The sequence below is a fragment of the Macaca thibetana genome, chromosome 20, assembly GCF_024542745.1.
Source record: "Macaca thibetana thibetana isolate TM-01 chromosome 20, ASM2454274v1, whole genome shotgun sequence".
Taxonomy (NCBI): Eukaryota; Metazoa; Chordata; class Mammalia; order Primates; family Cercopithecidae; genus Macaca; species Macaca thibetana.
This window is the reverse complement of record NC_065597.1, coordinates 33,052,884-33,079,557: the sequence shown is the minus strand read 5'-3', so window position 1 is coordinate 33,079,557 and position 26,674 is coordinate 33,052,884. Positions and strand designations below refer to the sequence as shown.

General features: G+C 55.3%; 1 protein-coding gene and 1 pseudogene across 6 annotated transcripts; one reads left to right on the top strand and one right to left on the bottom strand.

The window, feature by feature from the left end:
- The first annotated feature begins 37 nt into the window (after window positions 1–37).
- Window positions 38–1,954, top strand: LOC126943891 (putative CENPB DNA-binding domain-containing protein 1; annotated as a pseudogene). Its single transcript, XR_007721883.1, has one exon. The product of XR_007721883.1 is annotated as a putative CENPB DNA-binding domain-containing protein 1 (transcript).
- A 2,369-nt stretch (window positions 1,955–4,323) lies between these two features.
- DEF8 (differentially expressed in FDCP 8 homolog) lies at window positions 4,324–24,746 on the bottom strand. 5 transcript variants are annotated; one of them, XM_050773006.1, is made up of 13 exons: window positions 24,620–24,687; window positions 24,197–24,293; window positions 19,699–19,832; window positions 18,806–18,903; window positions 16,420–16,569; window positions 14,630–14,771; window positions 12,483–12,647; window positions 11,744–11,871; window positions 11,482–11,595; window positions 9,539–9,619; window positions 8,696–8,836; window positions 8,432–8,541; window positions 4,324–6,506 (listed from the first exon to the last, which is right to left on the bottom strand). In XM_050773006.1, exons 3-13 carry the CDS (start codon window positions 19,820–19,822, stop codon window positions 6,404–6,406), a joined length of 1,356 nt encoding a protein of 451 aa, XP_050628963.1. In that variant the 5' UTR covers window positions 19,823–19,832; window positions 24,197–24,293; window positions 24,620–24,687; the 3' UTR covers window positions 4,324–6,403. The 5 variants fall into 5 exon arrangements, with proteins under 5 accessions (XP_050628963.1, XP_050628966.1, XP_050628964.1 ...); XM_050773009.1 differs by having other exon boundaries at window positions 19,699–19,835; window positions 24,075–24,293; window positions 24,620–24,681; XM_050773007.1 differs by having other exon boundaries at window positions 24,197–24,290; window positions 24,620–24,671.
- Window positions 24,747–26,674: the final 1,928 nt, after the last annotated feature.

The following is a 26,674-nucleotide window of genomic DNA, read 5'->3' as shown; positions in this document are numbered from 1 at the left end:
GAGCGGTCCTACGGCCCCGCACGCATAGGGAGGCCTCGCGCATGCGCAGCAGGGCCGCGGCGCCGGCTGGGGCCCCGTCTTGGGTGTCCACGCCGTCGCCTGACAGTTCGAGGCTTTGATCGCCAGCGCAGGCTCGTCCTGCCCGGACAGCTGGGCGCTAAGGGGATACCCAGCGCCTTTAGGCTTATCTTAAATCGGGCATCTGCATCCACACTTATTGCTGGGATCCTCCATGGAAAGCAGCTCCCGAAACCGAACAGCCGCCCGGCCCGCCCTCCGCTGCAGTAGAAAACCGCCCCGGGACGTTGCTGCCGCAGTGTCCCCCTCACGGAGTTCCGTTTGTCTGCTTGGTTGGTTGCAACTTTCTCTGGAGCCCCAGAACCCAGGCCGCTTGTATGTGCCTGCGGCCGCACGGCCCCAGCACGCGGACCTGGAGCGGCACCGGGAGACCCGCGCGGCCTCCTCGGAGTGGACGGTGAAGCAGCGGGGCTGGGCATGGGGCTGGGCCTGCCCATGGCGACCCGTCCACGTCTCCGGGACATCAGCCTGCGCCTCTTCCTAGCCTCGTTTTCTGTTTACCGAGTTCTGCAGGGGGACGTAGGGGAACCACAGCCTTCTTGCACTTGAGACCGCTGTGATTTTCTGACATTTTGGAGGCAGAAATGCCTGGGAAAAAGCCCACAGATGCAACTGTCATCCCTAGTGCCAAAAGGGAACGGAAAGTGATTACCCTTGACCTCAAATTGGAAGTGTTACGACGATTTGAAGCGGGTGAGAAGCTCAGTCAGATCGCAAAGGCCTTAGGTCTTGCTGTCTCTACAGTGGCGACCATCTGAGATAGTAAAGAAAAAAATCGAGTTCTCAAATAGCTACTCCTTTGAGAGCCTCACGGTTGACTCGCCATCGAAGTGCAGTGATGGAGAGTATGGAGCGGCTGCTGAGCTTGTGGCTGGAAGACCAGAGGCAGCGAAATGCGCCCTTGAACGCCGCCATCGTTCAGAAGGCTAAGTTTGATGACTTACAGCGTGAACATGGCGAAAGCTCTCAAGTGGAGAGGTTTCATGTGAGTAAAGGGTCAGGGTGGCTTGTGAGATTCAAGGAGCGCCACTGTTTGCCCCACTTCAAGTTGAACAGCGCAGCTCCCAGCAACAAGAACATGTACACAGAAATGCTGAAAAGCATCATCGAAGAAGGTGAGTACGCCCCCCGGGTGTCTTTAACGTAGATGAGACAGGACTTGATTGGAAGAGAATGCCCGAAGAAACGTTCACTTCCGAGGAAGAGAATGCTGAGCCAGGGTTTAAGTCATACAAAGATCGCTTGATGCTGCTGCTTGGTGGCAGTGCCACTGGGGACTTTAAGTTGAAGCCCTTACTGGTGTACCGCTTGGAAACCCCCAGGGCTCTGAAGGGGTACTCGAAGCCCAATTTGCCCGTGATTTGGCGCTCCAACAGAAAAGCTTGGGGGACCAGGAGCATGTTTCATGAATGGTTCGCTTACTTTTTTTGCCCTGCCGTTGAAAAACACTGTGCCTAAAATAATCTCACCAACAAAGCATTGCTCATACTAGACAATGCGTCATGCCACCCTGTGAATTTGAGCGATGTTTCTGATAACATAAGAGTATAATACATTCATGACGGTACAACTGACTAAATCCAGCCCATGTGTCAAGGTGTAGCCTCTGCCTTCAAAGCTCACTATCTGAGGACTTCTGAGCACATCCTAGAAGCAACGGATGGTGAGGATACAGCTGTGATCAGGGAATTTTGGAGAAACTACAGCATCATGGATGCTGTGGACAACACCACGTACTTGGGAGGAGCTCAAACCAGCGATAATGAACAGCGTGTGGGAGAAGATTTGGCCTGAGTGTGTTCAGGCCCAGCATTTTTCCCGGGCAGATAACATTGCACAGCTTAAAAAAACCATTGTGACCCTTGCCAGAAATGTGGCCTTTTTTTTTTTTTTTTTTTTTTTTTTTTTGAGACAGAGTCTGGCTCTGTTGCCCAGGCTGGAGTGCAGTGGCCGGATCTCAGCTCACTGCAAGCCCCGCCTCCCGGGTTCACGCCATTCTCCTGCCTCAGCCTCCTGAGTAGCTGGGAGTACAGGCGCCCGCCACCTCGCCCGGCTAATTTTTTTTGTATTTTAGTAGAGACGGGGTTTCACCGTGTTAGCCAGGATGGTCTCGATCTCCTGAACTCGTGATTCGCCCGTCTCGGCCTCCCAAAGTGCTGGGATTACAGGCTTGAGCCACCGCGCCCGGCCGAAATGTGGCCTTTGAGGAGATTGCTGAGGCTGCTGTGGACCAGTTGCTGCAGTCCCATGAAGATCTCTCAAATGAGGAACTAATGCAGCTGGAACAGGAGCCGGCAGTGGGGGAGGAGGAGAGGGAAGATGATCCCTGGGCGCTGCGGCAGTTAACCACAGGAAGACTGTTGGCAGCCCTCTCGCATTTCGAGGCTGGCTTGCAGGTCCTTGCTAGTAACAGCCCTAATGATGAAAACTTAGAGTTTCCAGAGCTATCAATGATGCAATAAACTGTTACCAGAAGCTGTACAATGAGAAAAAGCACTGTTCAAAACAACTCTCTTAGGTCATTTTTCCATGTGTGTAACCAAAAGTTAATCAGAACAAAGCAGAAGCACCATGACGAACTCAACAGTGGAGACCCAGCCAGGCCTCTCCGCTCTGCGGTGTTCGACATCCCTGGAAACCTTGCTGTTGGTATTTCCATTTTGATGCTTGAGAGTATCAAATTTTGTCATTAAAATGTTATTTAAATATATGCTTTGAAAAGCTCATATATGTGTAAGAATCGCCAGGAAAACTTTTTTTTTCTTTGAGACAGGGTCTCGCTCCATCATCCAGGCTAGAGTGCAGTGGCGCAATCTTGGCTCACTGTAGCCTCGACCTCCAAAGCTCAAGCAATCCTCACACCTCAGCCTCTGGAGTGCTGGGACTACAGGCACATGCCACCACCCCCAGCTAATTATTTTGGTAGAGAAGGAGTCTGTGTGTTGCCCAGGCTAGTCTGGAACTCCTGGACTCAAGTGGTCTTCTAGCCTGGGCCTCCAAAAGTGCAGGGATTGAAAGTGTGAACCACCATGCCCAGCAGAAGATGTTTGTTAAAAAAGAAAAATTGAGGCCGGGCACGGTGGCTCACGCCTGTAATACCAGCACTTTGGGAGGCCAAGGCAGGCAGATTGTGAGGTCAGGAGATCGAGACCATCCTGGCTAACACAGTGAAACCCCGTCTCTACCAAAAAAATACAAAAAAATTGGGCATGGTGGCGGGCGCCTGTAGTCCTAGCTACTTGGGAGGCTGAGGCAGTAGAATGGCATGAACCTGGGAGGTGGAGCTTGCAGTAAGCCAAGATCGCGCCACTGCATTCCAGCCAGGGTGACAGAACGAGACTCCGTCTCAAAAAAAAAAAAAAAAAAAGAAAAAGAAAAATTGCACAGGGGAGACTAGCCCTTCCAGACATTAAAACTTAGATGAAATAAACATTAATCAATGTGACCATATAAAAATGTAAGCAAAATAAAACTTCACCATAGGAAAGAAAATACCACAAAGTCAAATGGCAATTCATAAAGAAAATATTTACATCTCACAAATAACAGGCTAATATCCCCAATATGTGAGAAACTAAGAAGAAAAAATACCAAGAACCCAATCGAAAAAATGGGCACATAATTCATAAATAAATTAGATCCTGAAATATATGAGAAGTTTGACCTCACTCATGATTAGAGAAATGCAAATTAAAATGACAAATATACATTTCTCACACTGCATTGAAAGGTATGACCACACAATCTGCTGTTGAGGCTATAGGGTAATGGACATTGTCATACACTGCCGGTGGGAATGCCCTTCTGGAAGGACATCTGACACTAAGAAAAACTGATGCCTGGCCGGGCGCCGTGGCTCACGCCTGTAATCCCAGCACTTTGGGAGGCCGAGGCGGGCAGATCACCTGAGGCCAGGAGTTTGAGACCAGCCTAGCCAACACGGTAAAACTGTCTCTACTAAAAATACAAAAAATTAGCTGGGCGTGGTGGCATGCACCTGTAGTCCCAGCTACTCGGGAGGTGGAGGCAGGAGAACAGCTTAAGCCCAGAGATGTTCAACAAGTCTGTGTGATACCACCACAGGTCGTTCTCCCAACCAATCAGGACATGTTATTTCACCTCACACCATATTACATTCAACCCCACTGGATGGCAAAAGCTCTTTCCTAAGCCTGCAAATGACTTCTGTGTCAACAAACCAATTTCTCTTACTTTGTCCCCAATTCACCACACACACACCAGGCGAAAGGACATATATTTAATGAGACAGTGACAGCAGCATTGTTACAACTGGGCATGCCTCAGGCCAGCTTGGTCCCCTGCTGTGGGACCACCCATGGTGTGGGTGCTGTCGGTGCAAACTGGGTCCTTGCTGGGCTTTTCCTGCTGTGCTACAGACTCAGACAAAGACCCATACATGATTCTGTTTACAGACCGTGTCACCCAGAAGGGGCAGGTTGGGGAGATGCTGGGTGGCAGGTAAAAATAAAAGGGGCCCAACCCTTTGTCCAGCAAATGCCAGTATAATTTTTCTATGGACACAGTGATTTGTAACTTGAATAATGTGAAGTTGATTACACAGATTTCGGAATGGCTAATATCCATATGACAGAAGTGTGATGCATTCATGAGACGTGTGTAGACTTCAGGGTGTTGGGAAACAGCATTTGGCCTTTAACCCCCTCCTCAGCCCCAAAGAGGAAGGGGAAGCAGGACAGGAACACACACTGTTGATCCAACCTCACATCACACTCTCTAAAGGACTCCAACATGTTCCCTGCTCACCTTGCCACCTGAGGTAGGTCAGTACCCCTGCCCCCATTTTCCAGATGGGGAAACCGAGGCAGAGCAGACAGTAAGAACGTCGCCTAAAGCCACCACAGTGGGGACAGGACACCATCCCCTTCCTGATGGCGGAGGGCAAAGAGGAGACCCTGCCGTGTCTCCCGCTCCTGGAATGAGCCAGTGAGCTGGGTGGCCTTTCTGCTGGCTGAGGTGTCTCCTCTTGGGCTTCCTGGTCAAAGGGGACAAATATCCAAGCAGTGACATTTTCTCTGCCCTCTGCCCACCATGTGTGCCAACCATGTGTACCAACAGCCAAGTGCAGTCCAGGGTGTGGGGGAAAAGGACAGACAGGAGCACCCCCACTTCCCACGGTAGAAGGCTGGGAAGCCATGTCCTGACATGTCCTCTCCTGAGGCCCCTCGTGGACCGCAGGATCTGTAAAGTGCAAAGCCAAGTGTCCCCTCACCCAGAGCCGTAGGTTTCCTCTGCTGTCCAGGGGCCTCTGTCCTGTGGAGTGAGGGACCTCCCACACGCCCCTGCCCTGATCTTCCTGAATGGGCTGTCGAGCAAATACTCCCAGCTCTTGACCTCAGGCCCCCAAACAAAAGGCCACTGGCTGGTCGTTCCCGAGCTATCTAGAGCCCTCCACAGGCAGCAGGACCGAGTTCCTCAGGCAAATCTGGTTCCAAGAAATGCCACCGGACCCCTGTAGGATCCCATCGCCTCACTGAAACCTCCCACAGCACACAGTCCCTGCTCCACACCTGGAGGCCAGGACACCCTCCTCAGGCTGGGGCCACGGCCTCCCAGCTTGGAGCACCAGGAAAGGGGCTGGGCCAAGGCAGGAGCGCCCAGCAGGGAAAAGCTCCACGGCCCCCTTCCCTGCTGCTGTACAGAAACAACAGGTAACCCCACTGGACTGACCACCCAGTGAGGCCTTTGAATCTCAGGCCAGGGTAGAGTCAGGTCGACAGGTGACAACTGTGAACAGCCCCAGCTGGGGACAACCAGAAGGCGACGAGTGGCTGAAAGGGATGGAGCCTCCAGGCAGAGCCGAAACCCCACTGCAGGTGAGACTCAGCCCTCGGCTGGTGTGTGCAGCCACGTCCTCAGGTGTTACTCAACTCTCCTCCGAAGCTCTCTCGGAGTCTTGGCCTGACGAGTTTCCAGGGTGGCCAGGACAGGAGCTGTGGAATCTCTAGGGCCCAGATGCCCTGGTCCAGGGGTGTGGAGGGTTCTGTGCCATGGGGGAGGTGAGATGTCCCCCCAACTCCCTGCCCATTGGGGGAAGGATGGGGGCCACGCAAGGACCCCTCACAGCAGCACACCCAGGTGCGGCCGCCCCGAGTCCCAGCAAGCACCTGGGAGACAACGGTCCCTGACACTACCCACCCCCTCGGTCCTCGACACTGCCCACCCAGCAGGGGTGGAGGGGTCCAGGGGCCACACCCCAGGGGTCTCCAGAGCAGGACAAACAACTTGACGTTGGCAGGGTGGGTCCCGGCGGGCCAGGCAGGGTGCCCAGCACTCTTCCTCAGTGCTAGGCCTCCACGTCGGGACCTGGCTCCTGGAAGAGCGACTGCTTCCTCAGGCTGAGCCGGGCACACTTGGGGCACGTGGTGGAGTTGTCGTAGTAGCAGTCCCTGGGGGCAGAAACAGGTTGGGGCTCTCTGCACAGGAAACTCCAGCACTGAACCCCCAAGCATCCTAGATCAGCTCCTGTCATCCCCTCTACAGCCACTACCAAAGGGCAGAATCGGGGTCTGCACCCAGATGCATATGACTGTATGGCCGTGTGAAGAGCGCTTCCCGGCGTGCAGATGTGGACCTCCAAGGGGTCCTCACATTCCCTGCTATCCCCCAACCACACAGGTCCCAGTTCACACAGCTGAGGGGCTGAGCCAGGTGACCGCGCCAGACTGAGCCCTTCCTCACGATTCCTACCTGTTCCTATCCCAGCGTGCCTGGCACCTCCCCTGGCTCCCAAACTGTGCATCAGGGAACCCTGGGGCACTGCAGCCTAGTTTAAACTTTTAAACAGAACACAGCAGTAATTAACATCTGTCAGACACTGAGCAAACGACTAGCTCAAGTGAGTCAGTCTCAACCTTAGTTTCTGCCACAGTCCCATCTGTGTGACCATAGCTCTGTAGAGCTGGGATTTCAGCAGTTGCTATGAAAAGTAGCAAATTCCAGGCAAAAATCAGGGGACAGAAGCTGCTGGGGAGTGTTCCGTCTGATTCCAGGTCTGGAAGATGTGTGGGGCCCGAAAGGTGCACTCGTATCATGAGTAAGAACTTACTGAAGAATGAAATTAAAATGTTTTTCTTCTAATTTGTGTATACTATTTTTCCAAAGAGCCACTAAATCTTTAGGATATAAATACTTATAAAGTTGTTTGAACATAAATATTTTTCCCTGTTGGTCTAGTGGCTAGGAAAAAAAACGAGAGAGCATAAGTACTTAATAAATCAAAGTGTTAGGAATTTCTTTTTTTTTTTTTTTTGAGACGTAGTCTCGCTCTGTCGCCCGGGCTGGAGTGCAGTGGCCAGATCTCAGCTCACTGCAAGTTCCGCCTCCCGGGTTCCCGCCATTCTCCTGCCTCAGCCTCCCCAGTAGCTGGGACTACAGGCGCCGCCACCTCGCCCGGCTAGTTCTGTGTATTTTTTAGTAGAGACGGGGTTTCGCCGTGTTAGCCAGGATGGTCTCGATCTCCTGACCTCGTGATCCGCCCGTCTCGGCCTCCCAAAGTGCTGGGATTACAGGCTTGAGCCACCGCGCCCGGCCAGGAATTTCTTTTGGCTTAGAAACACTTTTTTTTTTTTTTTTTTTTTCTGTTTTTTTTTGAGACCGAGTCTGGCTCTGTGGCCTAGGCTGGAGTGCAGTGGCGCGATCTCAGCTCACTGCAAGCTCCAGCTCCCGGGTTCACGCCATTCTCCTGCCTCAGCCTCCTGAGTAGCTGGGACTACAGGCGCCTGCCACCACGCCTGGCTAATTTTTGGTATTTTTAGTAGAGATGGGGTTTCACCTTGTTAGCCAGGATGGTCTCGATCTCCTGACCTCATGATCCGCCCGTCTCGGCCTCCCAAAGTGCTAGGATTACAGGCTTGAGCCACCGCGCCCAGCCTTGGCTTAGAAACACTTTGAAAAATTACTGAGACATGAAAAGGTGACAGGAACTATAAGTTTGGGAATCTCTAGCCTATCCTAACCCTGAAAGAGTGACTTCAATCCTAGTGAAGAAAGGGAGCAGCTGGGATGCTGTGAACACATCCAAGACCAAGCTGGAGTTTCAGGGGCTGGTCCGGGATGGCCCTGGGAAGGGGCAGCCCCCTCATCCCCCAGGTGCTGCTCCTAAGGGAACTTCTCATTTAGTCACAGACATCAGGGTCTGACTTCGTATCTCAGGGTCAGCAAAGGCCCTGTGAGTCAGAGTCTTTACGTCTCCCCTCTCTTGGGGTAGCAGTGCCAGCTCCCACAGCATCATCCTACCGGAGGCCAAGGGGCAGCTCCCCAGAGGACGGGGCAGAGCCCCAGCCCCTGAGTGCAGGGCGCAGGCCACACCCACCTGTGGAAGACGGCAGAGCAGTCAGTGCACACAGACGTGTGGCTGTCGAACGGGAACAGCACGTCGCCCTCTCTGCAGAGCTCACACACAAAGCCCTTGGCCTGGCACCGCTGGGGGAACAGTGTGGGGTTGGGGCACGGGCATGTCAGTGCCACCTCCTCTGGGCACTCCCAGGCCAGGGACACACCGGGCTGGGCTGCTTCTCCTGCCAATCCCCCCTCAGGGCTGGGGTTGGAGAAAAGCAGCCCTCGGGCAGAGGCCCACCTCGCAGTCCAGCTTGATGTGCTTGGCGAAGAGCGTGTGGATCTCGGTGAGCGAGCAGCCCAGACGGCCGGCATGCACGTCCAGGAGGTCCTGGACAGAGTACATCTCGTCGTTCTCCACAAAATGCTGCCGATCCTGGAGCTGCCAAGTCCCAGCAGCTGTGACCCCTGCACTGGGGAGGGCCCCTCCCACTGCCCACCCATGGTCGCTCCAGCGGTCAGGGCCCGGGTGTCGACAGAGAAACGAGCTACAGAAGGGTCTGGGCCCCAGGAGTAGAATCCAGGAGCCCCAGGAAGCCAACAGGGGAAGATGGACCTGGGCCACATTTCCTGACCCGTGTAGCCGCCGCCCTCCACTCCCCAATGCAGCCCCTCCCAGCCACACTGCACCCCCGTGTTCCCCACCCCTCCTTCTCTGTCTTGTCACACAGCTCACCCCGCCAACACACAACTTATTTTTCTTGTCTTCCCTACTTGAAAGGCACTCTCTAAGGGCAAGCTTTCCTGCCTGTTTCGTTCACTGTTCCAGAATCTAGAACATCTGTATCTGTTGAATAAATAATTAGATGAACCCTGAAATTGCTTTGTGGTCAACTGGCCTGAGGAGGGCTGGCCTGGACCCACCCCTATGGAGATTCACATAAAGGATACAGGGTTTCCCGAACTGAACTAATGGGAGAACTCTTCTGTGGGCTGAACGCCTGTTTGCTTTGTTCCTTGGGACCCGGGAGCCCCTCTGCTAAAGGCACTCCATGCACAAGCTGTCTGGAAAAGACTTGAGCCGGAGGAGCCTCACTGCCCTGGCTGCGCTTCCCATCAGGGCCAGTCCCGCTGGCAGTCTGACCTGCAGCAACAGGCGAGCCTCCATGGCCTCCCTGCATGTGATGAAGTACGGCTTCATGAGCAGGATGTCCTGGCGCAGCTTCTGCAAACAAGGCGGGAGCAGGCAGGCCTCCTCAGCCAGGACACAGGGCTGCCCCAGTGTGGGCCTCACAGGGAGCCCTGCTCACAGACGTCTCGCCTCACACCCGGGTGGGCCGAGATCTGAGTGCTTCACCAAAGCCCAAAATCACAGCTCCCGGACTGGGCAGGACCGTGAGGCTCGCTTACCGTGGCCCAGAAAACCCTCCGTTCTCTCTGCCCCCACCCGGCCCCACAGGCAGACAACTGTCTGGGAGCCAGCAGCCTCAGGACCAAGCCAAACTTCCAGAGAAATCCCAGTGGCCTCCCCAGCCCTGGCCTTGGCAACTCAACTTGCTGCCACAGTCTCCTCCTGGGTAAAACGGGACCTGACTCCTTTCACCACCTCGCGTGAGACGCCGTCACGTCCTGCCGGGACTGCAGCTCCCGTCTGCCCTCGGCTCCCGCCCTACCTCCTCCCTCACCGCTGGCTAAGAGAGTGGCCCCAGCCATGCACAGCCATGGAGCACATGGAAGTGGCTGCCCTGCAGTGAGATTCAGCAGAGGACACATGCTAGAGCCAAAGACGTGGCACAAAAAGAAAAAGAATGTAACTATCTCAAAAATGTACATTGATTTCATGTTGAAATAACATTTTGGATATATTGGGCTAAATAAAATATACTATTAAAATTAACTTCACTTATTTCTTTTTATTTTTTTTTTTTTTTTTTTGAGACGGAGTCTCGCTTTGTCGCCCAGGCTGGAGTGCAGTGGCCGGATCTCAGCTCACTGCAAGCTCCGCCTCCCGGGTTCACACCATTCTCCTGCCTCAGCCTCCCGAGTAGCTGGGACTACAGGCGCCCACCACCTCGCCCGGCTAGTTTTTTGTATTTTTAGTAGAGACGGGGTTTCACCATATTAGCCAGGATGGTCTCGATCTCCTGACCTCGTGATCCGCCCGTCTCGGCCTCCCAAAGTGCTGGGATTACAGGCTTGAGCCACCGCGCCCGGCCTACTTTTTTTTGAGACACAGTTTCACTCTTGTTGCCCAGGATGGAGTGCAGTGGCACGATCTCGGCTCACAACAACCTCCGCCTCCGGGGTTAAAGTGATTCTCCTGCATCAGCCTCACGAGTAGCTGGGATACAAGCGTGCACCACCACACCTGGTTAATTTTGTATTTTTAGTAGAGATGGGGTTTCACCATGCTGGTCAGGCTGGTCTAGAACTCCTGACCTCAAGTGATCCACCCACCTCGGCCTCCCAAAGTGCTGGGATTACAGGCTTGAGCCACCGCGCCCAGCCCTTTTTACTTTTTTAATATGGCTATTAGAAAATTTAATATTGTGGCCGGGCGCGGTGGCTCAAGCCTGTAATCCCAGCACTTTGGGAGGCCGAGACGGGCGGATCACGAGGTCAGGAGATCGAGACCATCCCGGCTAATATGGTGAAACCCCGTCTCTACTAAAAATACAAAAAACTAGCCGGGCGAGGTGGTGGGCGCCTGTAGTCCCAGCTACTCGAGAGGCTGAGGCAGGAGAATGGCGTAAACCCAGGAGGCGGAGCTTGCAGTGAGCTGAGATCCGGCCACTGCACTCCAGCCTGGGCGACACAGCGAGACTCCGTCTCAAAAAAAAAAAAAAAAAAAAAAAAAAAAAAAGAAAATTTAATATTGTGTTCTTGCCTGGCATCAGATCACTACTGGACACGGTTCCAGCATCTTCAACCAAAAGGGCAGCCATGGTGCCCAGCTGACCCTAAGCAGGTGGCCTCCCTCCTCTGCTCAGAACCTCCCATGGCCCAGAGGAGAAGAGGGTACTGGCCCAGCCCTAGGGCCCATCTGACACAGCGCCCCTGCCCCCCACTCCAGGGCTCCAGCCTCACGCGAATCTCCACCAGCTCCTCCACGTAGTTGAACAGCAGAGGGTTGATCTCCCGGAGCCTGAGCACGGGCCGAGACACCATCAGCGCCAGGTAGCGCATGCTGCAGCGAGATACCTGCGAGGCATGGCCGGGTGACACCTCTCACACCCACCCAGGGCCCGTGCAGCCAGCAGCACACACCCCGGGGTACACCGGCTCCACACCCCCATCCTCCTTCCTGCTCTCCCTCGCCAGTGGGATGCCCCCACCTTCCAACTCCCACCTTTCGAGGCTCAAAGTCCCAGTTGTGCACCACGCGTGCAGGGATGACAGCCAGGTCGTTCCAGTGGCAGTGGCTGCAGTAGTACTGGCCGGTGTAGTCACACTGCCTGGCCTCACTGGGCACACCCCCTGCAGGGTCAGGGGGCCATGAGTGTCCCTGCCTCACCAAAGCCCCACTCAGCTTTCCAGCCTCATGGTCTGTCCTCCCATGGACCACAACCCTCAGGGAGAGAGCCACCAGGCCAAGGGTTCCCTCCTGACTCATCCTATCCTCAGCCACAAGATCTCAGGTGGTCCCAGCATCTCACTGACCTGTTTTCCTATCAGTAAAACGGGATATAAACAGGGCCTCACTGTAGGACTGCGGCAGAAACTTCATGAATTAACACCAGCAACTCTCTAGAAAGAAGAGCTGACACGCGTGTGCATGACAACTGTGTGACTTCTCCCCGGTCCCCGTCTAGGAGACTTTGACATGGGAAGGCGGAGGCTGGGTCCCAGCCCTCCAGGTGCTCCTCAGTGATCTGGGCGAGTTACAGAATGCCTGGAACCTGTGTCTGCTTCAGTGAGAAATGAAAAAACGGCAGCAACAGACCCTTGTCACTTCCCAAGGATAACAAGCAGGGACTGCCCCAGGGCCTCACTCAGCTGTCTGACCTACGTGTCCTTACACACCGGTGCACCCAGCTCCCCTGCGAGGAACAGCTCCCTCACCCTCTTCTCTCCCTGCCACCACTCACGCAGAGAGATGGGTGCCCGGCACTCGGCACAGCGGTAATCCTGGCTGTCCAGCCCTGTCTCAGGACAGATGTTCAGTTCGTATTCCGCTTGGTGGCTGACTTTGGAGCTCACACAGGGTTTGGAGATGAGGTTCAAGCACTTGCTGTGACAGCGGTAATAACACCCTAGGGTGGAAGGACACACGGTTCTCAAAAGCGGGAAGGGTGCACCTGCAGCCCAGGCCACCCTCAGCTGGCCTGCCCCCTCCCCATGGGTTCCATTCCGAGGCCCAGATCAATCTAAGACCTCCTGGCACCAAGGGAAGCCTTAGAACCTCAAAGATCCTCTTGTCCCTGGCCCGAGCCTTGCCCCAAAGGTGGCCCAGACCTTGTCCTCCAATTGTCTCACATGTCCAGTGCCAACCTGCCACTCCCAGCACCAGACCCAACCTGTCCAAACAGACAAATGAAACCCCGCCCTCCCTCCCAAGCCCTCAGCTTCCCATCTCCGTTTCAGCAGCTCCACCCTTAAATATCATGAGTTACCCTGATGGGTTTCTATCTCTGTTTTTTGTTTGTTTTGTTTTGTTTTGTTTTGTTTTGTTTTGTTTTTTTCAGACGAAGTCTCGCTCTGTCGCCCAGGCTGGAGTGCAGTGGCCGGATCTCAGCTCACTGCAAGCTCCGCCTCCCGGGTTCACGCCATTCTCCAGCCTCAGCCTCCCGAGTAGCTGGGACTACAGGCGCCCGCCGCCTCGCCCGGCTAGTTTTTTGTATTTCTTAATAGAGACGGGGTTTCACCGTGTTAGCCAGGATGGTCTCGATCTCCTGACCTCGTGATCCGCCCGTCTCGGCCTCCCAAAGTGCTGGGATTACAGGCTTGAGCCACCGCGCCCGGCCCCTGTTTTGTTTTGTTTTGTACTTTTTAAGAGACAAGGTCTTGCTCTATTGCCCAGGCTGGAGTTCAGTGCTACGATCAGAGCTCACTGCAGCCTCGAACTCCAGGGCTCAAGTGATCCTCCCATCTTTGCATCTGAAAGCCCTAGGATTACAGGTGAGAGCCACCGCACCCAGTCAGACAATTTTCTCATCTGTTACTTTCCGTTTCCAAACCTTCAGCTGGCACTGCACTTAGATACTCCTCACTCCCACCACCTGTCCCAACCCAATCAGAGTCATCCTCCTCTCCTCAGTCACCTCTCTCTTCAGTCCAAGCTCAATCAGCAGCCAGGGTAACCTATTAAAGCCCAAGTATGTCCAGTACCCACTTGTGGCCCCCACTGCACTTAAAGAAAAGCCCTGACCACCCCTGAGCTCACCTCCCCTGACACAGAGCTGCAGCCACACCTGGCTCTCTGCCTCTCCTCAAGGCACTGGACACATCAACCGCAGCGTTGCCCTCACCAGAACATTCCTCCCTAGATATTCTCTTGGCTTGTTCCCTGACCTTCAAGTTTTTGCTTAAAAGTCACATGATGCCGGGCGCGGTGGCTCATGCCTGTAATGCCAGCACTTTGGGAGGCCAAGGCGGGCGGATCACGAGGTCAGGAGATCGAGACCATCCTGGCGAATATGGTGAAACCCCGTCTCTACTAAAAATACAAAAAATTAGCCAGGTGTGGTGGCGGGTGCCTGTAGCCCCAGCTACTCCGGAGGCTGAGGCAGGAGAATGGCACGAACCCAGGAAGCGGAGCTTGCAGTGAGCTGAGATCGCACCACCGCACTCCAGCCTGGGCGACAGCGCGAGACTCCGTATAAAAAAAAAAAAAAAGTCACATGATGCCTTTACATTCTGCCCTAAAGTCACATTCGCTCTACCTTAACACGTGCTAGTTCCTTTCCCTTTTTCTTCACTGTACAAACTGACACACCATGTAATTCACTAGTTTAATTCTCATCCAGAACAGCACTGTCCGACGCAGGCAGTACAACTGAGGAAATGCATATTTAGTTAATTTAACTTTGGCCATGTTTGGCTAGTGACCACCACACTGGACAGCTCAGATCTGAACGTGAGCCCAGCAGAGTCCCTCATTCCTCACCCCTCATCTGGGTCTCGGCCCACCCGTGCAGGTGTACCAGGTCTGGATGAGCCCCCTCATCTGGGTCTCGGCCCACCTGTGCAGGTGTACCAGGTCTGGATGAGCCCCCTCATCTGGGTCTCGGCCCACCTGTGCAGGTGTACCAGGTCTGGATGAGCCCCCAGATGATGGTGTTACACTTGTCACAGGTCTGCTTGACGCTCTTGCTCTTCTCCTTGTAGAAGCGGTGCTCAAGGAGCACTCGGATGTTTGGCTCATCCTCATTGGGGTCCTGCAGAGGGTGAGTCAGGGAGGGGTCACAGGTGAGCTGGGCTGAAGTTCCTTTCCCTTCACACAAGCCCCTCAGCTTATTTCTTCCAGGCACCATTTAGAGCAGAGATTGTGAGTTTCAGCACAATGCCACGTCCCTTTTCTCCCTTTCACAGTAAACAATGATCAGCTGGACAAGCACCACCAAGGTCACATGCTACCTTTCCGAGCATCCCTTGCTACCTTTCCTAGCATCCTTTGCTACCTTTCCCAGCATCCCTTGCAGCGACGTGCTGTGTGGGATTGCGCTGGGCCACGGGCATGTGAGCAGGAGCGACGCGGCCTCTCTGCCCCTCCCGCTTTCTGCCAGTTAGGTGCAGGGCAATGGAAAAGGAGGCCCTCTCCAACACCATTAGCTGCCATAGGGGCCCCAGACCACCCGTGAGATTTTTACGTGAGGAAACGAACACATCTTCTCTTTTTTTTTTTTTTTGAGACGGAGTCTTGCTGTGTCGCCCAGGCTGGAGTGCAGTGGCCGGATCTCAGCTCACTGCAAGCTCCACCTCCCGGGTTTATGCCATTCTCCTGCCTCAGCCTCCCGAGTAGCTGGGACTACAGGCGCCCGCCACCTCGCCCGGCTAGTTTTTTGTATTTTTTAGTAGAGACGGGGTTTCACCGTGTTAGCCAGGATGGTCTCGATCTCCTGACCTCGTGATCCACCCGTCTCGGCCTCCCAAAGTGCTGGGATTACAGGCTTGAGCCACCGCGCCCGGCCTTGAACACATCTTCTCTAAGCCACTATGTTTTGGGGTTTTTTTTGTTATCACCAATTTACCTGTTTCTTAATGAATATTCTACTTTCTGCATTCCCAGGGACTCATGAATCAGCACAGGGGACACAGGGTAGCCAGGTGAAAGCACACAGAGACCGAAGGACTGCATCAGGAACATCTGTGGCCTGGGACCCCCACCTTCTTTTGTTGTCACCTTCAAGACACCACCCGTCCTTGTCCAGGTCATGTGGCTCACTCAGGGAGGAACTCAGCTCACCCGCTTGCTTCAGTGGGTGGGCACACAGCCCAGAACTAGCCAATCAGCCACTGTCATTGGGTAAGGGGTGGGCACATGACCCAGAACTGGCCAATCAGTCACTGTCATCAGGTCAGGGGTGGGCCCAGGACTGGCCAATGAAAGTCAGGCCTGAGGTTCCTGCTATGACCACTGAGAAAAGGCAGCTGTCATCTGCACAGGAGGCTCGGCTGCTGGAAAGCAAGGTGTGGTTGCCGGGACCATCTCTGCCACCACACAGTTTTGGAAAGCCTACCTGAGGCTGGATCAGACACAGAAAGTCGAGTTGGGAGACAGCAAGATTCCTGACATTGGAGGACCTTCCAGTCACCAAGAAAATACATTTTTCTTTCTGGTTTAAGCTACTTAAGGTTGGGTTTCTGTTTCTTCCAACAGGAGGGTCTAGACTAACAGGGAAACCTCCCGCAGTGGGGTGAGGGCCCATCTTCCACCTTGCCTGTCTGGAGCCTTTCTACCCCAGCCCCTGTGGCCGAGAGGGAGACCACCACCTAAGAGGGATCCAGAGGCTGCAGGGTCCTCCTGGTTCCACAGTCCTGGCCTCGGCCCCAGGCTGCCCCACGGTGGGGCGGCCCCACACCCACCTTCAGCTCCTGGAGCTTCAGCCGGAGGTGGATGAGACGCACCACGGCATCCTTCTGCTTCTCAGACTGCTCGGGCAGCTCCAGAATCACCTGCTTGCAATCCTCGATCGCCTGCCGCAGCTGCTGGACGTCAGAGGCCAGGAACAGACCCTGCCCAGGTTGGGGGCGGGGGCAGTCAAATACCCACCCTGCAGGATCTCCCTGTTAAGGCCCACCTGCCGAGACAGGCCCAGAGCAGACCCCGACACCCCTCACCCAGAGAAGGAAACTGAAGCCAGAGGGCACTGAGGACTTGCTCAAGGACAGGAAAGGTGGCAGCACGGTCAAGGTCCACCTGGTGCTGCGCACTCCCAGCCCGACCTGTCTGCCCACGGGCCTCTGAAAATCTAATGTTTGAAAGATGATTTTCAAAAGACAACTTCCTTCTTTGAGAAATCCAGATGCTTTTTTGTGACGTCACTTCACTTACTTCTGAAGAGTTTCCTCTTGGAGGAAAGCTAGGGAAATGACATTTGCTGTCGTGAAGGAGAGTAAGTGGCCTCCAGCTTAACTGCCAAGCACAGGCAGATGCCAAGAGCCAGTCCCAGCACTTCCGGCTGCTTTCGCCACACAATGACCAGGGGGCTCAGGGCCCAGCAAGGACCCAGACTCAGAACACTCTGGTGCTCCTGGGGAAGACGGGATCAGGTCTCAGAGCTGTGGGCCTGGATCCCGCCCTCAGGAGCCATCCTCCTCCTCCAGGCTGCTGGGCTCTGAGACCCAGGCAAAGGGGAGGTGGCACCCTCCCCTCCCCCTTGCAGCTCAGTCTGTGGCCTAAAGGAAGTGCTCAAAATGTTGTAATACACGAAACAAGCTGAGTGCAGTGGGTCACACCTATAATGCCAGCACTTTGGGAGGCGGAGGTGGGTGGGTCACTTGAGCTAAGGAGCCTGAGACCAGCCTGGGCAACAAAGCGAGACCCCATGTCTGTAAACAAAATTGAAAATTATCTGAGCATTGTAGTGCACACCTGTAGTCCCAGCTAATCAGGAAGCTGAGGTGGGAGGATCACTCAAGCTCAGGAGGTCGAGGCTGCAGTAAGCCATGATCGCGCCACTGTAGTCCAGAGCAGGGGCAACAGAGAGAGACCTTATCTCAAGAAAAAGAAAAAAAAAAAAAAGATACGAAACACACATACAAAGTCTCTCTTTTTTTTTGAGACAGAGTCTCGCTCTCTCGCCCAGGCTGGAGTGGTGCAGCTGCATGATCTTGGCTCACTGAAACCTTTGCCTTCTAGGTTCAAACAATTCTCCTGCCTCAGCCTCCTGAGTAGCTGGGATTACAGGCGCCTGCCACCATGCCTGGCTAATTTGTTGTATTTTTAGTAGAGATGGAGTTTCACCATGTTAGCCAGGATGCTCTCGATCTCCTGACCTTGTGATCTGCCTGCCTCGGCCTCCCAAAGTGCTGGGATTACAGGCGTGAGCCACCGTGCTTGGCTCAAATCATTTCAAAGTTACATTTCAAAGTTACCGTAATGTTTCTCTCAAAAGTTGGAGATGGTTTGCGTAAAAATAAAAGGTTTTCAAACTTTTTTTTTTGAGATGGAGTCTCGCTCTGTCGCCCAGGCTGGAGTGCAGTGGTCCGATCTCGGCTCACTGCAAGCTCCGCCTCCCGGGTTCACGCCATTCTCCTGCCTCAGCCTCCCGAGTAGCTGGGACTACAGGCACCCGCCACCACGACCGGGCTAATTTTTTCTATTTTTTAGTAGAGACCGGGTTTCACCATGTTAGCCACGATGGCGTCAATCTCCTGACCTCGTGATCCACCCGCCTCGGCCTCACAAAGTGCTGGGATTACAGGTGTGAGCCACCGCGCCCAGCCTCAAACTTTTTAAAAAATCATTATAGCCTCCCCCTTTTCTTCTTCAACACAAGGCTTCCATGGAACAAAATACAGAACAAACAAGAGTGGCCCTGTAATACCTACTGGTCAGTAGGAGGAAGACAAGCAGCTTCCCCCTTACCTCCCACACCCTGACTCTCTGCAAGTCTACAGGACCTCAAGGACCCCAGAGGGAACCAACTCTCTGCACATTTGCTACATGAAGACATGAAGCTCAGGGGATAGGAGAAGCCCCAGGTTCACGAACCCCAATCTCCGGCTGTCTCAACCTGCCTTCACTCAGGCTCTGAGGGTGGGGGTCTGTGGTGTCATGCAGGCCTCAGATTCAAAGCCAGGAGCCCTGGCTGAGGTGGGGGCTGCTGAGCCTGACAATGGAGTGAGGCTATACCCCAGCTCACAGGACGCCGTCCCACCATCTGGGAGGGAGTGACATGGAAACCCCGGCCCTTCCTGCCTTGGGGGCTCCCTCAGTCCCTCTCCCCTTCCAGATCCGAAACCTTACCACAGGGCGGGAGAAGTGGTCCTCAGACAGGCCGAGATCCATCACGCGTTCAGGGCAGCGGAACTCTGGCTCCCCAGGGGGCAGCTCAGGCAGGGCCTCTGGGGGAAGACGGGGACAGGTGTGGAGGGTCAGCTGCTACCTCCTGCCTCCCATCCCCTAGGAAGGAGCTGAGATAGCCAGGAATGGGAAAGAGATTCAGGAAGCCGCACAGAAAGGAGGCACTGTGGGAGCTGGGCACCACTCAGATCTGCACGCCATCCAGTTTGCTTTCAGAGGAGCCCATAGCCTTGTGCAGACGGGAAAGAGACATTCGAAAGGAGGAGGTGGAATGATACTCAGTGCCAAAAGGTCCTCGAGATAGCATTATAGAAACATCCCATTTCTAAGGCAGACACCTCATGGATGACCATGGGGATGACAGAAAAACCACTGGATGGCTACATGGCAAAGTCCACGAACCCCAGTGTTGACTCCAGGCCGTCTCTGCAGCTGCCCCGCTCCAAGCACCCCCTGATGGCCTCATCTGCAGTTTCTAAGGCTCATGCCACCTTCTGACGAGGGAACCCAGAGCACGTTCCCTCAGCTAACCTCTCCGTCACCAGGTCTCAGTGGACCTCACTCAGCAAGTGTTCCCTGGGCACCTACTGCGTGCTGGGCCCTAGGATACAGCGGGGACGGGTCAGGCACAAATCCTGCTCTCGGAGTGTGAGTTCTAGTAGGGACACAGAAACAAACCACAGAACCACAGAACAGACGGGTAACAGAAAAGAGCCAGCAGGTGCCGGCTCTGTGGGAAAGTCAGGGCTGCACAGGAGGCAGCAGGAAGACGGGGGGGTCCACGTACACGGTCAGAGACCTGCCCAGCTCCCACCCTGACTCCCACCAGCACCCACCTTCAGGAGTGATGTCCGGGGCCTCTTCCCCAGGGCCCTGCTCATGCTGTCTTGGCCCAGACTGCTTGTTGAAGGGGTTGAGGTGTGCCTGCCGGAACCGGGCCAGCTTCTCATCATATTCCATAGCATCCCACCTGAGGGCCAGGCAGCGCCAGGATGAGTCCCCAGGTACCAGGCTCACCACGGACCATCCCCTTTCCCCAACCACACTGGGGTGTCTGGGGTGAGGCTGGCCTCTTTCATTTCCCTAAAGTGGGTAGTCCTCACACCACAGCCTCAATCTTCAGCCTTTTCCGGAAACACCTCAGCTGCCTCCCGCCCAGGCCCCCACTGGTGGTGTCCCCTTGGAAAGAGCTCACGGTGACAATGAGGGTCCCACGAGGGCATGTGGCCCATCTTCCTTCCCAGCACAGGGTCCTCTGGCCCGACGTTGCAGAGCTCCAGCCCTAGAGCTAGCTATGGGATCCTCTCTAGGCCTCAGCCCCAGATACTCACTCAGCCCCACTCTACCTTGCCATCCACCTGCTCCTGTGAGACAGACCTCCCAGAAATGGGTTCCTCCTTCCTGGGCCCCCAACAAAAAGTGCTTCCTTGTCAGAGCCTGAAACCACAGCCCCTGTCTCAGGACTCAGGGTTGGACACCTGGGGACAGTGCCAGGGCCCATCCTCTCTGCCGCATGTGGGTGAGCAGGGCCCACCTTCCCCATACCAGGAGTGGGAGATCTTGGGAGGGTTCCCTGCCAGCACACGGAGAAGCCCCTACAAATGCATCCAGGCTCTCTGGCTTGGGTTCTGATCCTGGGATGAGCAACATGAGCTGAACCAGGCCCACGGCTCTGTGCCTCAGGAGCCCAGGAAACAGGCAGGAAGGGCCTAGTTCTCCGCGTGGCAGAAGCTAAGAATCAAGAACGCTCTTTTCCCGCTCTGAGGCTCAGAAAACTGCAGAACTCACAGGGCTGATGGCTCCTGGCAGGGAGGAAGGCACTTTGGTTGGGGTGGGAGTAGAGGCAGTTTGCATGCAGCCCTCCCACATAACTTCCTGGGTCACATTCCTTAGCCTCCCTGCCTCCATTTCCCATCCGTAATGGGCCATTGTGAGGGTGAAATGAGTTAACAGAGACTGAGCACAAAGTAAGCTCGCTGTAAGGCCTGTTGATGTTATAGGAAGTTGGAGGTGTCTTTTTAAAGTTGTTCAGTAACCGCATCAGTGTTAGTTATGCTTTCACTACACCTGTTACAGCCTGAAATAATTCACAAGTAGAATAAACAATCCTATGATTTATCCTCTGCCCCTTCTCCCAAAAGAAAGAGAGCTGAGCCCAGAGGGGACGGCCCTGCTCAGAGTCACACTGTGGCCTGGGGGAACTGGGATTTGAACTCATTGCCTCACTGGCAGTGGGATAAGGTGGCCATCCCAGCCCCACATGGCTACCCTGCAACTGGGCAAGACTCCACACCACCTATGGGACCTGTCCTGCCTGTTGTGCCTGTGGGGAAGGAGTGTGGGTTGGGCACCTGCACGCCAGCCCAAAAGGATCCAGCACCCATTGATAGGCTGCCCGTGGACCCAAACAGGGAGGCACCGGGAAGACACAAGGGGCGTGGGCCCCAGTCCCACCTCTTTCTCTTATTACCTGATGACCTTGGGTGGGTCACAGAGCCAGAGGCGGCTGCCCGATGCCAGCACCTCCCCAGTCTCCCAGGGAGCACCCAGGACACAGGGGAAATCAGGCCGTCCCAACATCACTCCTTCTTCCTGAATGGGGAGCCTCATTTTTGTGTGTCACATAACTTCCCAGCCTCCCCAGCAGATACACTTGGTAAAGTGACTGACAGTTCTGACTCCCTGGGCTTGAGAAGATCAGGCAGATCTGAGCAGCTCTGGGCTCCTGGCTTCACTGACATACACAAGTCCTTACCCTCCATCCACCCCAGGAAGTACGTGTTCTCCCTGATTTATAGGCAAGAAAATGGAGAACCAGAGACTAAATCAGGGCTATCTGAAAATAACAGTAATGGGCCAGGCGTGGTAGCTCACACCTATAATCCCAGCACTCTGGACGGCCAAGGCAGGAGGACGGCATTAGGCCAGGCCCAATGCAGTGAGGACCAATCTCTATTAAATTTTACATAAATATGGGCCGGGCGCAGTGGCTCACGCCTGTAATCCCAGCACTTTGGGAGGCCAAGGCAGGTGGATCATGAGGTCAGGAGATCAAGACCATCCTGGCCAACATGGTCTCTACTAAAATACAAAAAATTAGCCAGGCGTGGTGGCGGGCGCCTGTAGTCCCAGCTACTCGGGAGGCTGAGACAGGAGAATGGCGTGAACCTGGGAGGCGGAGGCTGCAGTGAGCCGAGACTGAGCCACCGCACTCCAGCCTGGGCAACAGAGCGAGACTCCACCTCAAAAAAAAAAAAAAAAAAGATTCTGACTGATGATACCAATAGTCTCATGGTAACAAGACAGACACGCCCAACTTGAATCCCAGCTCTGCCAGCTCCTAGCTGCATGACCTTGGGTAAGTGGATAAACCCTTCTCTGCCTCCATTCTCTCATGTCTCAAATGGGGATTACAATAGTACCATACAGGGTTATTATCAAGATTAAAGTAGTTACTACTAAGTTCAGAGAACACTGGCCAGCACATAGTAAGCACCCAATAAATACTGATTACGACTTATCATTATTACTTTTTTTTTTTTTTTGAGACAGGGTGTTGCTCTGTCACCCAGGCGGGAGTGCAGTGGTGAGATCATAGCTCACTGCAGCCTCAAACTCCTGGGCTTAAGGGGTCCTCCCATATTAGCCTCCCAAGTAGCTGGAACTCCAGGTGTGTGCCACCATACTCAGCTAATGTTTTTTAACTTTTTGTAGAGATGGAGTCTCGCTCTGATGGCCAGGCTGGTCTGGAACACCTAACCTCAGGTGATCTGCCTGCCTCAGCCTCCCAAAGTGCTGGGATTACAGGTGGGAGCCACCATGCCTGGCCTAGCACCATTACTTTTAAGAATCATGGCTGGGCGCGGCCGGGCACAGTGGCTCAAGCCTGTAATCCCAGCACTTTGGGAGGCCGAGGAGGGCGGATCACAAGGTCAGGAGATTGAGACTATCCTGGCTAACATGGTGAAACCCGGTCTCTACTAAAAATACAAAAAAAAATTAGCCAGGCGTGGTGGTGGGCGCCTGTAGTCCCAGCTACTCGGGAGGCTGAGGTGGGAGAATGGCGTGAACCTGGGAGGCAGAGCTGGCAGTGCGCCGAGATCGCGCCACTGCACTCCAGCCTGGGGGACAGAGTGAGACTCCGTCTCAGAAAAAAAAAAAAAGAATCATGGCCGGGCATAGTGGCTCACTTTGGGAGCCTGAGGCGGGTGGATCATTTGAGGTCAAGAGTTCAAAACCAGTCTGACCAACATGGTGAAACCCTGTCTCTACTAAAAATACAAACAAATTAGCTGGGCATGGTGGTGCACGCCTGTAATCCAGCTAATCAGGAAAGCCGAGGCAGGAGAATCGCTTGAACACAGGAGGTGGAGGTTGCTATGAGCTGAGATTGTGCCATTGCACTCCAGCCTGGGAAACACAGCAAAATTCCATCTCAAAAAAAAAAATAAATAAAAATAAATCAGCCCTGATTTAGACTCTGGTTCTCCATTTTCTTGCCTATAAATCAGGGGGAACACCTACTTTCTGGGGTGGATGGAAGGGCTAAGGACTTGTGTATGATGTCAGTGAAGCCAGGAGCCCAGAGCTGCTCAGAACAGACTGGCACTGTCATCACATATGGTGACCAGCCCAGGAAAAAGGGTGCAGGAGCTACGCCTGGGGCAGCCCCTGGAAACCTCCTGGTGTTTAAAACACGGCCAGAGGAGCGTCAAAGCAGGCACGCTGGCACGGACACCTCTGCTCTGCCCAGCAGCTGTACTCTAGGCTACGAGCTCTCCTCTGGGCTGTGAAAAAAAGGCATCTTTTATTTGCGTATTTACTGAGAGTCAGTGCCAGCCCCAGGCCTGGCCCATGGGCAGGGGATAAATGAGGGGAGGCCTTTGGCCTCACAGCCTTAGCATCTCCCCACACACTGACCTGGGGATGCTGGCCACAGTGGCCGACTCTGAGCAGAATGCTCTTCCCACCAGGCTCACCCACCAGTTCTGCACCCAGATGTAGGACTTGGCCTCAGAAAGGAGCAGGCAGGAAGTGGGAGAATGAAAGCAGGGGTCTGGCCACCCCCGGCCCCTCCTCTAGAGCCCATTGCTCTCATCCGGGAGGACTCCACAACTTAGCAATGAAAGGAAACAGAAGAACAGCCGGCGGGGCTCCGGGGCACAGGGGGACCCTGCGCTGAAGCTCAGGACACTCGGGACGCATGGAGCTGGCCTCCCGCGCCCTGCCCGCGGTGTGACCACCAGGAAGTGGTGTCACCACTGCAGCTGCCACCCCCAGAACCTGAGAAGTCACCGCGGTGTGCGGAGTCAACAGCGCCCTGTCTGCCCATACCTGGATCGCCTGCCAGGGCCCAGGGGCTCTCAGGGACAGGACGGTCATTCCTCTAGGGCTGCTCGCCACGGAAGCCTGGCCGTGGGTTCGCCACCTGCTGCAGGGAGAAGCCGCCCCAGGACTGTGCCTCCCCCACCTACCACGCCCGCAGGAGCTCGCTCGGGGTACCCTGGTGTCCCGGGCTCCTCGCGGGGCAGGTCTGTCCCACCCCCCATTCCACAGATGGGGAAACTGAGGCTCGGAGCAGCCCAGGAAGGGGGCACAAGCACTCGGGTCCCCTGGGCCGCCCGGGTGCCCCGCACGCAGCTGGTGTGGACGCCGGAGCAGCGGCGGGGTCCCCGGGGCGGGGCGGCCGAGCTCTCGAGGCCCCGCGCCGGGCGGGCCGCCTTCCCAGCCCGTCCCCGCCAGCCCCGCGCCGCTCACCTGACCGCCGCCGCGCCGCCCCGCATCTGCCCGGCCTCCCGGCTGCGCTGGATCCGCCCGGCCGCCCCGCTGCGCTGATCCCCGGCGCCCGCTGCTGCCGCCTCCGGCGCGGAGGTTCATGGCACGCGGGGCCCGAGTCTGCGAGCCCCGGAGTCCGCCAGGCCCGGCCGGGGCGCCCGTCCTGGGTTTCCTGTCACCACAAAAGGCCTGGCCGAAATCCAAGCCACAGCACGTTTAAAAACAAAACAGGTGGCTTTTAGCTTTTTTTTTTAACCGCAGTGGTTGAGGAGAAAAAAGGAACAGAGAACCCGCGTGTGCGGGCGGCTTGCGGGTTGCCACCTGCAGGCGCCGGCGGGGGCTTCACGGCTGGAGAGCGAGGGGCCCGGGGCGGCTCCACCCTCTTTACGGAGGACACGGCCACGCTGCGCTTCGGAGGCTGCTCCGTGGAGGCCCGGGCGGCGGGACTTCGGAGGCAGCTGGTGTCCGTGGGCCCTGGCATCCTTCCTGCTGTCCGGTTGTTTATACACAGAGCAGGCCCGCTGCTCCCCGCCCCCATGTCCCTCCTCTTACACTTCTCAGGTGGAAGATTCTTCACCTGCCCCCGCTCGTGCCCGCAGGGAGGAGCTGAGGACGGATGAAGGCCAGCATATGGGCCTGGTGCCCTTGCCCTGAGCTCGCGGACTCAGTTTCCCCTCTATGCAGAAAGATGTGGTTTTGGCTGCCTCTGGGCTTGGCCCACTTTGTTCAGTGGGCATCATGATGACAGTGCCAGTAACTGGGGCCCTCCCCAGTGGGAGCCACACAGCATCTTGCAGAGACCAGCTGGGTCGGGGAGACCCTCACCCAGCGGCGCTAGAGGAATTAAAGACACACACACAGAAATATAGAGCGTGGAATGGGAAATCCGGTCTCACAGCCTTCAGAGCTGAAAACCTTGAACAGAGATTTACCCAGGTATTTTATTAACAGCAAGCCAGTGGTAAGCATTGTTTCCATAGATGAACTAAAAGTATTCTTTATGGGAAATAAAGGGATGGGCCGAAATAAAGGGATGGGTTTGGCTAGTTATCTGCAGCAGGAGCATGTCCTTAAGGCACAGATCGCTCATGTTATTGTTTGTGGTTTAAGAACGCCTTTAAGCAGTTTTCTGCCCTGGGTGTGCCAGGTGTTCCTTGCCCTCATTCCGGTAAACCCACAACCTTCCAGCGTGGGTGTTACAGCCATCATGAACATGTCACAGTGCTGCAGAGATTTTATTTATGGCCAGTTTATGGCCAGATTTTGGGGGCCCTGTTCCCAACACCATCTCATTTAACCCTGTGGAAGCCTGGGGGCGAGCAGTCACCTACAGAACAGGCAACTCCATCGGCCCCACCAAGGCCACATTGCTCAGAAGGGGCGGAGCGAGATTCCACCCCAGCTCAGGGTAGCTTCGGACCCTGTGCTCCTCCATGCACTCAGATCTGGAGGGAGACTGCCTTGAGCTGCCGCTCTGTCTGCTGCTTCAAGGTCCTCAGTCCTAGAGATTCCACGTCCACCTGGCCTCTCTCCCAGCTCCTCCTTCTAGAAAAGCCCTTTTCCATCTCAGCTCCCACCTGGGCCCCACAGTTCATCCTCAGCCTGGCAGTCGAGGGACCTTGGGAAGAAGTTAGCCCCCACCTTCACCTCCTGACTCCTCCCAACAGGCCAGGCCCACGCCCACCCCCACCCCAACCCCCACCTCCTGGCTCCTCCCCCAACAGGCCAGGCCCACCCCCACCCCCACCTTCACCTCCTGGCTCCTCTCCCAACAGGCCAGGCCCACCCCCAGCGGGGCCCCTGCCTGGCTGAGCCTCTGTGGAGCACTCCTCCCCAGTAACCCGAACGCCTCCTCCTTGCCTCTGCTCAGTGGTACTCAGTGATCTCTGGGTGGCAGGGACCTTCCCCTCACTCACTCATCATCTCCCTAATCACTCGTCACTGTCTGTTGTCTTCTGTTTTGGACATTTTTATTTATTATTTCTTACCCCCACCCCTCAACCACCAGAAGCTAAGAGCTGCAGGCAACATTTTGTT

Coding starts and splice junctions, on each gene's coding strand:
- DEF8 (XM_050773009.1), bottom strand. CDS start 24,645: ATGCGGGGCGGCGCGGCGGCGGTCAG. Junction 14,772..16,419: donor TGAAGCTCCAGGAGCTGAAG/GTGGGTGTGGGG, acceptor CACCCTCTGCAG/GACCCCAATGAGGATGAGCC. Junction 8,542..8,695: donor ACATCAAGCTGGACTGCGAG/GTGGGCCTCTGC, acceptor CTGTTCCCCCAG/CGGTGCCAGGCCAAGGGCTT.